We start from the raw sequence: 14,511 nt of genomic DNA on the forward strand, positions 1-14,511 counted from the left end.
TACACTACCGGAAAAGGTGGATGTAAGTATCGAGATGTTTCTTAGGTTGCTGGTTGTTGGATTTCTACAAAAGTAAATTTGATTGTCTTACATATACTTCAGATATTCATACTCTTGTGTTTTATCTGCCAATTAATCACATGCCTACTAAAAATGTTGATCTTGATAATGTAGAACAAGCTTCATTGAATACACAATTGTCATCTTCTAATATTGGATTTAGGTTTCTCCAAAAGATGGGTTGGAAAGGAAAAGGTCTTGGGAAGGATGAACAAGGTAAATAAACATCAATTCTCCTATTGAAGTAGATTGATTATAATATGTTATAGTAAGGTTTTATGGTGAACTGGCTCTCAATATAGACACGAGAATTGAATATTTCTTCAGGAACTTCATTGTTTGTGCATCTGTTATGTTTTCTCTATCAAATAATTGGGTAGTAAATTATTTTTTCGGTTTATATTAAGGAATAATTGAGTCAATAAGGTCTGGTATGCGGGATGCAAAATTGGGAGTTGGAAAATAGGAAGAGGATGATTTTTATACTGCTGAAGAAAATATCCAAAGGAAGAAACTTGACGTGGAGTTAGAGGAGACAGAGGAGATTGCTAAGAAACGAGAGGTATGCTTTTTGCAGTTTGTATGTGTGCATACCCGAATAATTGGAGCTTGATGCTTGCTTCTTCTTTTTTTACAAAACCAACATTTATTAGCAGAAGGCAGCATATATTTCTTTTATATGTGTATCTTTTGAGGGGATTTGATATCATCAAGTTTGGAAGGTCTTGAGAATTTCGTACAGTTTTATTACATGGTTGCTTGCTTCTACTGCCAAAGTCCAAGAATCTGCAAAACAAGCTAAGCCAAAAAGGGAGGCAATTGTTTTTCCTTGTTACTTCTGTTGGGACTCTTGTCATTGTTGTTTCCAAATTAGGCAGTTTCTTATGTTGGCCAGATTTCAAACAGTAGCTCGACAAAGAAGAAGGCAAAGATTCCAATAGCTTCAGTTTTCGAGAATGATAGTGACGAAGATTAGTGAAATATGTTTGTTGGGTTGAACCAGAATCTGTTTAAGTTTGTAAACTATTACTATCTTTATGTCTCTCTTTTGCATCATTTTTAAGCAAACACTATGCCAATTACAGTTTATTTATGGAGTTTTTACAGTCAGATTGTTGAGTGAAAATTATAGTTTATTTGTGGAGTTTTACGGTCAGTTTCTATCCAAATGTTTATTATTTTTTTGCTAAACCCATTATGTTATTAAGACCGCAGGCTGAAAAATACCTGTTTTGAAATACTTTTATGAATATGAAAACCGAAATCAGATGATAATTGACAAATCGTTGTCTGGTTTCATTTTACGAGTACAAATTTATAAGCATTTTTCATCATAAAATATGCACAATCTCTTAAAGTGATAGCTAAAATATCCTTTATAAAATATACAGATTTTTCTTTATTTCATGTCAATCTGACAGACTCATGCTTCAACAACTATACTCTTAATGGAATCATGTCAATAAGAGGCTAACTATGGAGAAATTAAGAGACTAACTATGGGCCTTGATAAGAACACAAAAACTCCTTGCGACTTTTGTTTTGTCCTGTAAGAATTGTTGACATTATATATATGTTGGTATTAGATATAAACCTTTTAACCATCTACTTTATTTATTTCACATTTTCTTGACTAGATGTTTTACATATTTGAATAGCATATTTGGTATGACCCAAAATTGAAAATACTCACATACATCAACATTCATAAATATGTTATGCGTATCACAAGAATTGAAAGGGTATATGATTCTAATCTCAATTGTGAATCAAAAAACAAAATTGAAAAGTTTTTTAAAAGCAAAAGAGTCCCCCAACTTTATCAGACAATAGCATTGGCAGCACTTGCAATTCTGGGCCATAAATCAGCACATTCCTTCCCAATTGGACCAGTAATGGCAGAACCTGGTTTTTTTTACCATCAAACAAATAATGGTGAGTGAATGAATGAGGCCTAAAGATGATATAGTAATTTAACACATTTTGAGACATTTTTTACCTTTCATTTCTCCCTTAGGATTCATTATCACACCAGCATTATCTGCATAGTAACAACATATTTATCAACCAATATATTTACATATTACAATCAACAAATTTCATATATAAAAAAAATTGTGTTGTGATTGTTCAAAATAGAGAAGACCAAGAAGTAGGTAAGACTTTGAACGCAAATAAGTGAGTATAGTGTTTCTAAATACATCATTCATCATACCATAAACTCTATTCATTATCCCTAATACTCTTTCTTTAATATCTTAGTGGGTATATACAATACCCGAATACCCTTGAAAACCAATACTAAAGAAAAACTATTTCTAAATCCTCAGCATTGAGAGTTTGTCATACAAAAGTGAATTGCAGTGAAGAAGGGGGTTAAAAGCATTGTGATGATGAAGTGAGACATGACAATCAATCAAAAAGTCAAATTGTACACTAACTAAATGACACTTTGATTGTTAAAACAGATATCTGATTATGATGAGCTTTGTTTGGTTAAGTTGTTTACTTGTAGAAATGTGCATGCTTTTCAAATTGTTTGATTTGCCCTAGTTGTAATCAAATAAGGGATTGTATCAATCAGATCGTGAAAAAAGTGGGTTCTTCAGTCTAACTGTTCTAGTAAAGAATAACAAAGAATTGGTTAAACAAGTAACAAGTTATAACACAAAACAAAATCAGAATCTACTAAATCACCTTCAAAATACATGAACACTCCATCCTTTCGGCGCCAGGGCTTGCGTTGTCTACCAATGACAACAGGCATGACCTTCTTTCTCAAATCAGGTTTCCCTTTCTTCATCGTCGCCATAACCATATCTCCCACACAAGCAGACGACAATCGATTAAAACGACCCTTGATCCCCTTCACTAATATGATGTAGAGATTCTTCGCGCCGGTATTATCGGCACAGTTGACCGTAGCTGCCATAGGAAGACCTGAAACACGTTGTTTTTTAACATTGAATTACTATCAAGTATCAAACATGTAGTTAACAGAGAATTGTATAGAAGATGAAAACACTAACCTCGCTTCGACATTTTGGAAGCTTCAGAATACAAGGACAATATGAAATTAGGGTTTTAGATTATTTATATGAGAACCCTAAATTTAGGGTTTGTGGCCGGAGAATATTACCAAATGCGAGAAATACCAAATGCGAGAAATACATTTCTCGTAATTGAGCACTAAATGCGAGAAATGCATTTCTCGTAATTGAGCACCAAATGCGAGAAATACCAAATGCGAGAAATACATTTATCGTAGTTGAGCAGTAAAACAGGCGCGCGAAGGGTATTACAGACTTTTTATAGGGCAAAAAGGCCCTTTTTGCCAACTTTATCAACCGTGGGCCTTTTTTGGAATTAGACTACTTATGAGGGCCATTTCATCAAATTTCCCTTTGTGAGTGTCATTAGGATTCATTCTAATTTGGTGGAATCATATTGTAAGATCACGCTTAGAATATATTCGACTATCATGTAATTCATCTAAAAAATCCTCTATAATTGGAATAGGAAATTTATTCTTAATTGTCATATGATTTAATTTACAATAATCAACGCATAAACGCCAAGTGTGATATTTTTTCTTGACCAAAATAATTGGTGCTGCAAAAGCACTATGACTATGTTCAATAATTTATTGTTCCAACATTTCATATACTAATTTTTCTATTTTTATTTTTGTATTGCATGGTATCTCTATGGACTAAGACTAATTGGTGTTGATCCCTCTTTTAGGTGGATACAGTGATCATGTGATCTATGTGGAGGTAATTCTTTTGGCTATTGAAATAGTATTTGGAATTTGTCTAGCATGAAATCAAGTTTTTCCTTAGGTAAGTCATATTCATTGTTTGTGGCTAAGAAATAAAAATGAGGTTTGAAATGATCATTCATAAATATAGTAGTGGGTATCTTATATTTGTAAAAAATATGAGTTCCTAAAATACTACAGATTTTAGCATTCATAATTTCATATAAGAGTGACTCTACTATTTTTATGTAAGAATGAGAGTTTTGGTATAAAAAAATTATAATGTATGTCTGAAAGTGACACCAATCATTCAATGACTAATATAACATCATATTTAGGCATTATTAGTACTCTAAGATTTGTCATGAATTTGAAGTCATGTATAGTGTATATTTTGTTGATACATAAGACAACTAGGTAATTGATTTCCATCAGTAATAGATACTGAAAAAGTAGATGTCTTAATCAATTTGTCTTTAATATGAGGAAGTCATTTAGAATTTAAGAAATTATGTGTACTTCCTGAATCGATTAGTATTTCAACATTTACTTTTCCTATTTTTCTAGGAAGACAGATTTCTATACGATGATGGACCATAGCATTCAAGAATATTCCCGATGATTTATCAATATCTTCAGCTTGTGGATCATCTAATTCATGTTATGATTCATCTATAAGTTTAGAGCTTTTAAATATATAAAATTCCCTTTTATATTTATACGAAGAATTAAATTTTTCAGTACAATAATAACACTCATTTTTTTGCTCTTTTTTCTGCCATAAACTTGGGATCCAATCTTTTGTAATCTTTATACGATTATTATTATTCCATTGAAATTTATTGGCTTAGGAGTAGGATATAAAGGAGGTCCATTATTATGTACATATGGAAAACTCCGTAAAGGAGGTACTCTAAACATTGTCATAGCATCGTTCAATGAATTTAGATGTAAAAGTATAACAGAATTAGCAATTTCCTTTCTTATTCCACCTAAGTTACAGTTTAACATGTAATCATTCAGCATTCGGGGAAGTCTATATATGAAATCTCAATAAATTTATCGTTATGCTCACATATTAAACCGATTTATTTGATATTCATTAATTCACCCATAGGATCATCAAAAATTGTTTGTCCAAATTTTTTTCATGATTTCTGTTTTAAAGAAATCCCATGTAATAACAAAATTTGCATCTAAATGATTTCGAAATTTGTATACCATAATCTTGCCTTATCGAATATCAAGAGGAGTATTGTCAACTTAAAAAAACTCTTCAGTTGCATAGATCAAACCATCAACATCATTGCCGTCAAATTTAGAAAAGTCGATTCTGGTAAAACTTGTGTATATGGTAAGGTCTATTATTTCTGTCCCTTGGGTTACCCTCATAATTGTTGACATCATAGAATTATGGCTGGTCTTGAGGATTGTGACGACGTCTTGCTTCTCGATCTAGATTTCCTTTAGAAATTTCATCGAGTCTTAATAATATATGTTTCATCGGTTCTTGTTTGTTGTTCTGTCCATTTGGAATCAAATTTGTTAACTATTTCATCGGTATGTTTAACCATTTTGATTTGCTTAGTTACTTTTCCGTTGAGCATGTTGACACGAACAAATAATTCTTTTGTTTCTGTTTTTGATTCTTTAGGATTTGATCTTGATCTAGTTCCCATGATATTATCTATCGAGACTGTTTCTTGATGAGTAGAAAGAAATTACTTAGTTTTGAATGAGGTCGGAGGGTCTTCTAGCTCTGATACCAATGTGACGATTGTAATTGATGTATGGAGAATTGATGAGAAGGGGATGACAAGATAGAGCAGGTTGCAATAAGAAGAAATAAATTAAGAAGATAAATGTGAAAAATAAAAAAATGTAACTACTTCATAAAATTAATCATTGTCTAAAATGATGAATCAAAGTCATTTATATAGTAATGTAATCCCTTTTTAACTAACAATAGAGATACGTTTTATTTGAAATAAGAGAATAATAACTATTTGTAATTTTATAATATCTTCATAGACTTTTTTATAAATTTATTAATTATCAGCAATTTAGCATTTTAGGTTTAGGTCATGGTTTAATTTTTTCTTACCGTTTTCTATCTTCTGTCTCTTATATAATATATTGCAGATACATCGGAGATTTGAGCAAATATGATCATTACAAAAACCTCTAATGAACCTTAAGCAAGACACACGAGCACTAGAATCTAAAAAAGAACTCTCCGGTGAAGCTCAAAATTCCGACAAGACAAACTCTCAACGTTAATAGGGAATGATAATACGAGCAATCTCACGACCTATCTTTCTCACTCTAGGTTGGGATTATCTAACATAACTCTAGGATTAAAGTGTATATATTGAAATAGTTTCAAGATAATTAAAAATATTGATATTTTGTAATTGTTTTTTTTTTAGTAAAAGAAGAATTTACCATTTTGATATTTAAAATATTAGATATTAAGTTTTGTTGTATTATTAAATATATTTTTTACTTTTGTGGGCCACAATTTTTTTTTATCATTGGGCCTCTATTTTCGGGGTCGGGTCTGCGTTAGCCCCCAGCCTAACGTCAATTGTCTTGACCTAGTTGACTCACCCGAAACTCGTCCTTACTATCTTGTGTCGGGCCCTTTGTTCAACAACCCGAAACTCGTCCTTATTGTCCTTTGTCGACCCTTCACTTCTGGTCCTTGTCTACGGTGGTCCGATGCTTGTCGCCGACGATTTTTCCAACATTTGTGTTTTTTATATAACTCATTTTTTCATTTTTCTCGCATATTCTCCCCTTTTCCGATCCTTACCAAATAAAGACAAACAATAAAATGTTAGTGATCAATTGTATACACTTGGGCACTTCATATTTTTATATTTTGGTGGTTTTAAAAAACGTCCGAATTTATAATTAATTCGAAATTTGGTTAATACAGTCCCATTGTCCAAGTCAATTATTTATTCTTAATCATGTTCAATGAGTTGTTAGAAATTATAAAATAAAACTTCATTGACTCGAGATTTTAATCGTTATAAATTCGGGTGTCAAAATGAGTATCTATAGATAGTTTATATCCCAATGTATATCTTTCTCTCGAATCTAATAAAACGAGAGGAGAAAACAACTTTCTTGTAAGTCGTCTCACCTACATTTGAGATAAAGAACCAAAATTTGATTTAACAAAAGTTAGACTAGTTTTGACTTGTTTAAAGTTGTGTTGTCACCTAATTACATCTCATTACTTTTCGAAAATTAAGAAAGAAAAAGATTTTGTGTATGTATATACTTTTAGAATTCTATTTTTGATATTTTGTATATGAGAAAGGACATCAGCGTAATGTAATGTCAAAGTGCACATACAAATGAATGGTCTCTATTACAAATTTTATTATTTATTTTTAAATACAATTATTTATTTTTACTAATAATTATCCAGATCTTATCCATTTTTTTGGTATAAACCTAATTTCTATAATTAATATAAGGAAGCTCATTTGTTCCTATTCATGTTATTATTTACTTTTTGCTTTTAATGTAAAACTTCATATTTCTCATTTTATGTACAATGCTCTTACCATTTTTTAGTAAATTAAAAAAATTATTTACTTCAATTATTCACTTTAATTATTGTACTCAACTCCATTTAAAACAACTTTGTTTAAATTGTTAGTATGTATATTATTTATTTATTTGTTGAATTTTTACTTTATTTTAAAACTTTTAAACAAAAAATAGAATAGATAGTATTTTTTTTTCTTAGGCACTAATTAATGATATATATTAAGATGAATCTATACCTAGTAGATACTTACCTATCTCTATCTATAAGAAGGTTATAAAAAATTAGACAGTTACCTCACTCATAAGATCAATTAATTTTCGAATAAAAATAAATCAACTAATTTTTAAGAAAATATATTAATTTTAAAATTTGAACTAATTCATTTAAATCATTAAGTTTATGATAAATTATTTGGGCGGCCCTCTAATTACTCTGATCGCTCACTTTTAATCCTTAAATTATTTTTTAAAACAAATCGTCCCTTCAACTTTTAGAAATGTCACTATTGGATCTTCTATCAAATTTTGGTTAAATATAACGTCTTAAACTTAAAATAGTTTTTTTTTATATTATCATTAATCATTAATTTTTTATATTTATATATATAATTATTAAATGTTTATATATATATATATATATATTATTAATTTTTATATAATAATATATAATTATTAAATCTCCTTTATATAAAGATAAAAAAATATATATTATTTATTTTTATTTATATCTATATCTATAAAAAAAAAGTTTAAAAATAATTTATATATATTAATTTTAATCATTAATTTATATTTATAAATATATATAAATTTATATAATATATTTTAAAAATAATTTAAAAGCTAAAAATAAAGGTAACCTCCTAGTTACTCGATTACTTTTAACCCTCAAATATTTTATAAAAATAAATAATATATATATTTTATCTATATATTATATAAAAGATTTAATAATTATATAAATATAAAAATTAATAATAAAAGATATATATATATATATATATAATCAATTTAATAATTATATATATATATAATAATGATTAAAGATAATATATTAAAAAAAATAATATTTTAAACTTAAATCGTTATGTTTATCCAAGAAATTGACGGAATAGTCATTGGTGACCTTTTTAAAAGTTGGAGTGACGATTTATTTTAAAAAATAATTTGAGGGCTAAAAGTGAGCGATCGGAGTAATTAGAGGTCGCTCAGTTAATTTGCCCTTAAATTTATAAAATAAATAAATAAATAATAAATTAAATATTTTTAATTTTGATCTTAAAAATTTTATATCTCTAATTTTTCTTACAAAAATTAAAATATATATATATATATATATATATATATATATATATATATATATATATATATATATATATATATATATATATATATATATATATATATATATATATATATATATATATATATATATATAGGGGAGGAAAGATTTGCAGCGAATGCACAACGGAAGGTCCGCTGACTGACTAGACATGATGACTCAACATTTCAAATTTGATGACTCAACATTTCAATTTTTTTTTATTTCTCATGTTCATTAATAATTTCTCTCTTCTCTTTATTAATCATTTATTTTTATATTTTTAATCTTTATTAATAATTTATTTATATTATTAATTTGTAAATATATGTTTATATATTTAATTATTTAACTTATTTATAAAATTTAAAATAATAATAGAGACAATAATAAATTAAATAAAAATAATAAAATATATATTTTCAAATATATTATATTTGATAAATATATATTTAAGAGAATAAAAACTTAATGAGACTCATATTTTATTTATAATTTATCTACTATGTTATATCTAAATTCTAAATTAAGATTTAAAGATAGAAGTGTTTTGACATAATAAAATATTCAAGTAAAAGTCATTTAAAATATAAATACAAAGAATATTTTAATTATATAACACAAACCTCTTTCATACAAAGATTTCTTTTTAAAAAATTACTTAATTTCAAAAGATAAAAAACTATATAAAAAAACACATAATTTAATTATATGATCAAAGAGGTTCAAACACAATCAACAAAAACAATGCAAACACAATATATTTTTATTAATAATAAAATTATAATTTAAATATGTTTAGTTTAATAATAATATAATAAAAAGTACAATTAGAAAGTAAATTAATAGATATACAAATTGTAATTTAATTACAAATTTATACAAGATACAAAGGTATACATACAAAATAAAATTATCAAACACCATATAAAAAATTATTAGAATAAGTTTTACAATTCCAACAAATATTATACCCATTATAAGAAAGAAAAAAAACTAAGAGTATGTCACCTTTGCTAGTCAACTCTCAATGATGGAAACAACAGCAAAACAGATTCTGACATATCTTCAAAATAATGCCATATAATATGAAGAATGAACTTAAAGTAGTAGATATTAGAGAATAAGAAGGCCACAAGCAAGTACATATGAATTACTATGAAGTCCCAAAACTAAAATCTAGAAAACCAACAAAACAGAGTAGCATTACTTAATAGTTATGAAGGTCACAAACAAAACGGAATTGAATGATTTGTACATGCCAAAACTAGTTTCACAACACTAACATAATTTTATGGAGGTAGCTAAAAAGTATCTTGATCAAAATATTCAAAAAGGAAAAGGAACCTTCCAACGTTATCGTTCATACAGCGATATAACTTGTAACCCCAAAAAGGTACATTTTGAAGCAAGGGGATCAATTCCAAGAGGGGGTAAAATTACACCCTGAAGTAACTTCCTACACTTTAATCCACAGACGAGCTGAAAAAAGAAGAAATGATTATGTTAGTAAGGCCATGGAATACTTGTGAAATTTGTTCCTTATGATTTATTAACAGAATTCTAGTATCTAAACCAATGTATGCAATTTAGCAGTACAATAAGACAATATATGATTCGCTTACACAACTGAGCTATTTGGAAAGTGTAATTTACCCCTTTCTTTTTGGATCTAGAATCCATTTTTAAAATGTAGTTGGAAGATTTTTACTTATTTTTCATTTGGTAAATGAAGTTTGGCTCGGTTAATGGCTGGATTGTGATCCCCAATACTTAATTTGATAAAAAAAAAAAATCTAAACAGTCTAATATATAATACGGGGCTAAGATTTGACTCCCACTAAGAACACCTAAATTTAATTGAGGGTCATTACTAATGGGATGTTATGCCACCTTAATTTAATTGAGGTCATAACTAATGGGATGTTACGCCAATCAGCCTCTTCCAAGAAATAAAGCCTAGTAGCAAAAAGTAATAATATATATATATATATATGAACAATCCCTCTTTAAAATATCCTTAACAATGTTCAGCGCAATACCTAAAGTGTGAACAAATATGCACAAGAAATAAGATATTCAAGAAATGAAATGAATTTTAAATTTCATTATCATGTCTACCTAGTTTAACCAATTATACCAAATAATACAATATTATGCACCTCAAACAAATTTTCTACAAACTTATCATACCAAATGTATCATTGCCACTCTTGCAAAGTCAGATTTTTTTTAAACCATTAAATTTAATTACAAAATGATCTTATGAAGGCTATATTCACCCCAAGTTAGAACAAAAAAACATCATAGCTAATGTTATGAACCGAAGCATGAAGGGTGATGACATTTTTACTATGGGTCCAGACAAACTAATAAGTGAGAACAACAATAATAACATTGAGAATGCAATTCAATTAGAGTGAATAATTGCTATATGTGTAGAGTACAACACACTACGCAAATTTAACAAATAAAAAATAAAATGTTCAAATATGCACTTTTCAGCTTCATTTATAAGCCCTGGCATGATACTTTAGGAATAGGATACTTCGTTAACTAGTACTACAAAGACTAGATCGGACTTAAAATATGGTTTGAAGAGTTATAGTTATGTTATTAAGAAGAATGATCCAGTCCATGAGGATGAGTACCTCATAAACAATCAAATCAGGACTTTACACAAAAAACGCATAGTTGTTGAAAGAAGCCATTAACTTTCATATATTATAGGAAAGTTAATTCTTTCAGCAACTATGCCGCATCGCAAAACAACATAACAATCAGGCAACCGTAATATTAAAAAAAAATCCAGATTTTGCTTCTAAATCCAATGATGACACCCATATCTGTAACCCCCTCAAAGTGTTAAAAAAGAAAATGGTAACTTGACTTTGATGTATTGACTGAAAGAAAAAACATATTTTCTTATATACCCTACAATTTATCAATGTCTTTTTCTAAACCAAGGTTTAATTCCTAGAGAAAGATAGTATGACCTCACAGCCATGTCCCCTACTTCAATTAATACGTTCTTAATTGGGATCAAACCTGAGGTCTTTTGTATATAAGGAAAGACTCTTTCCACTTGAGGTAACCTCGTGGGTTAATTTTTCATTAATCTAAATGAAAAGTTCTATGAACATGCATATGGAAAATTGAAAATGATTTTTGCGAGAAAAAAGAAAAGAAAAGAGAAATTATTTACTTGCCTATTACCAGCTACCATCATTGTAATAATCCATTAACAGAAGTAGCCTCTACATCTAGATGACCCACAAAGGCATTTCTTCTTCCTTGGATCTGCTTTTCCAGTTTGTGTAACTCCATAATTATAATTCAACTCTTTCAAAGGAGGAATATGTCTGATTGCAAAAAATGCAACATGAAGATAGGATTCACGTAGAACAGGCAGCCAATAAACATTTGGGTCACAACTGTGGTTCATAAATCGAGCAACATTTCCAACATCTATTGAGCTAATAACAAGGGGAAACGGAATCTTGGGAGAATCATTCGGATTTCCACCTATAACTTCCAAATGTTCATATGTGCGAGTTGTGTCAAATAAGTAGTTATCATCCATGTCACTCCCAATTGCAGATTTATCAATAACTTCTCCAGCATACTCACAGATAAATGCTCCAGCTCGAATGGGATCCCATGATCTCAAACCCCAACCTCTGTCCTTAGTCTTAAACACCTCCAAACGAACTTTTAAACCAGCCTGAGAAATTCTGTTACGAGAATTGGGAGGAGACGTACAAGAAGGACCACACTCATATATCAATGAGTTACAACATAAAAGAATCCCATTAGTTGTGTAAGGAAGGCTACCTCCGTTTTTTTTAGTGCAGGGGCAGCTGGCATTGCCAGATTGGCATCCACTTCGACAGCTGCAACTTTGAGTTGATTGTTGTGAGTTGATTGGTTTATCATACTTTAGACTTGGAAAGTAAGTAAAATAAGAAGGACCCTTGTCATTATCAACCTCATTTACAAGACAAACTGGAAGAGATTCCGCACCTGATGTGAGATCTGGTAGAATTACATTAGGCCTAGAAGACAAATTTACTCTCCATTGCTGAATTGATTTCCAAAGTGTAAAAGCTTGAGGCTGCCCTGGTACTCTACATAATTTATACTTAAAAACGGTAAACCCTTCCTTTCCTTTCTCAATCCATGACTCCTGAGTTCGGTAAATGCCATCATAGAGGTAAACCTTCCCACTTGAACTAGCATTATCCCTCACTCCACGAATTACTCGTACATCATTACCTTTGTGTAAGCTCTTTTCCAAAGCAAGGTTACCTCTTTCAAGTTTCTGGTCTGTTGTTATTTTGTCTTTCTTTTTATTCGCATTCCCACCTTGACCACTATAAATAAGATATTGTCCATCGTCAACACTGTCACCATATCCTCCTGAGTCAACAATGCTAACTGCAATAGGTTCTTCGTTTGGAGTTGACTTGATAGTCATGTAATCAATCCCAGACATAGATGGGGAGTGCATTCCGACTACACATAATTCCATCCTGAAGAAGAAAATATCACCAACATCAATCCCGGATACTACGCCAATATTCTTCGTGGAATTCATCCGAATCCCTTTATACAGCAAGAACGAACCAGCTTTAAGGTCAGGGCGCACTAGTCCAGATTCTCCCCGAGTTAATTCTTCGTGTTGATTAAGCTTTCTCTTCAATAAATCGTACATCATAAGGACATAGCGAACAGACTCTGTATTAGATTCAGCTCTTCTAAGAGCTTCAAATTTAGCAAGATCAACTGATGCCAAGAAATCATTACACACTTTCTTAATATCACCTTCTGTTGCATCCCCATTACTGTTTTTTCTCGTCTTGCGATTACTCACTGTTTTCTTATTTGACTTCTGCATACCTTCATCAGCAGCAGCATGCATGTCACTGTAACCATCTTCATCACCAACAGCACTCTTAAATTTGGCCTTCCTTCTTGATGGTCCAGCACTACTCCCATCTACATTAGGTGTACGTGGGGTTGGTGGTCTATATGTATTTAATGGAACTGGTGACAGAATAGTATGACTATGAGGCCCTCTATGATTTGATGTGTTGATTGGTGTTTGTAGAGGCTCTTTTGGAGAAAGAAAAGGGAAAAAAGGGGCAGAAGCAGACGTAACGTCTATATGAGGTGAGGGAGAGACGTTTAAGGAAGAAGGGAATACAGGTACAAGAAATTGCAAAGGCTTGGCATTGAAAACAATAGACTTATCTAAAGTATCAGATGTAGGTACTTTGGATTCCATTTCAATTTGAAGCAACTTGAATATGATATCAGTAACAATATGAACGAATTAATTACTTCTTTTCAAATCTTCTTTTTGCCTATAACAGGAGAGACCCTCTTTGCAACATATACCTATAAAATGAAAAAAAAAACTTCAATAATCATCAAAAACCCTGCATGCAACAAGAAATAATATATTAAGAAAATGGTTGATTTAACCACAGCAAGTTGAAATATTTGATAAAAAAAAGTTAAGCATATGAGCCTCTAAACATATTGCAGCAGTGAAAACCTAGAAAAATCGAAAACAGAGAGATTTGTAGACCAAGAAATGATTGAAATGGAGAAAGATGTATCAAAAGGATAGAGGTAAGGGTCATGAAACTATAATGAAAAACAGAGATCAGACAGGTAACGTTGAAATCATCTGAAAAACAGATGAAGATAAAACCTCGGGTTATACATAGAGAGAGAGAGATAGCAGTAGAGCTTGTAGCGTGCTGGCCATGGTCTTTGAGCTTTAATATTTGTTCGA

The 14,511-nt window shown here is 29.9% G+C and overlaps 2 protein-coding genes across 2 annotated transcripts; both read right to left on the reverse strand.

Moving 5' to 3' along the window:
• Positions 1-1,791: 1,791 nt before the first annotated feature.
• LOC124935143 (60S ribosomal protein L23-like) lies at positions 1,792-11,934 on the reverse strand. Its single transcript, XM_047475600.1, has 5 exons — positions 11,914-11,934; positions 6,418-6,463; positions 2,758-3,000; positions 2,060-2,101; positions 1,792-1,965 (listed from the first exon to the last, which is right to left on the reverse strand). The coding sequence occupies exons 1-5, from the start codon at positions 11,932-11,934 to the stop codon at positions 1,883-1,885; spliced, it is 435 nt and encodes a 144-aa protein (XP_047331556.1). The 3' UTR covers positions 1,792-1,882.
• Positions 11,870-14,111, reverse strand: LOC124933758 (histone-lysine N-methyltransferase, H3 lysine-9 specific SUVH1-like). Its single transcript, XM_047474195.1, has one exon. It carries the CDS (start codon positions 13,993-13,995, stop codon positions 11,950-11,952), a length of 2,046 nt encoding a protein of 681 aa, XP_047330151.1. The 5' UTR covers positions 13,996-14,111; the 3' UTR covers positions 11,870-11,949.
• Positions 14,112-14,511: the final 400 nt, after the last annotated feature.

This window comes from Impatiens glandulifera, chromosome 4, assembly GCF_907164915.1.
Source record: "Impatiens glandulifera chromosome 4, dImpGla2.1, whole genome shotgun sequence".
Taxonomy (NCBI): Eukaryota; Viridiplantae; Streptophyta; class Magnoliopsida; order Ericales; family Balsaminaceae; genus Impatiens; species Impatiens glandulifera.

Coding starts and splice junctions, on each gene's coding strand:
- LOC124935143 (XM_047475600.1), bottom strand. CDS start 11,934: ATGGTAGCTGGTAATAGGCAA. Junction 3,001..6,417: donor GTTTCGGGTGAGTCAACTAG/GTCAAGACAATT, acceptor AACGTGTTTCAG/GTCTTCCTATGGCAGCTACG. Junction 1,966..2,059: donor TCCTAAGGGAGAAATGAAAG/GTAAAAAATGTC, acceptor AAAAAAAACCAG/GTTCTGCCATTACTGGTCCA.
- LOC124933758 (XM_047474195.1), bottom strand. CDS start 13,995: ATGGAATCCAAAGTACCTACATCTGATACTTTAGATAAGTCTATTGTT.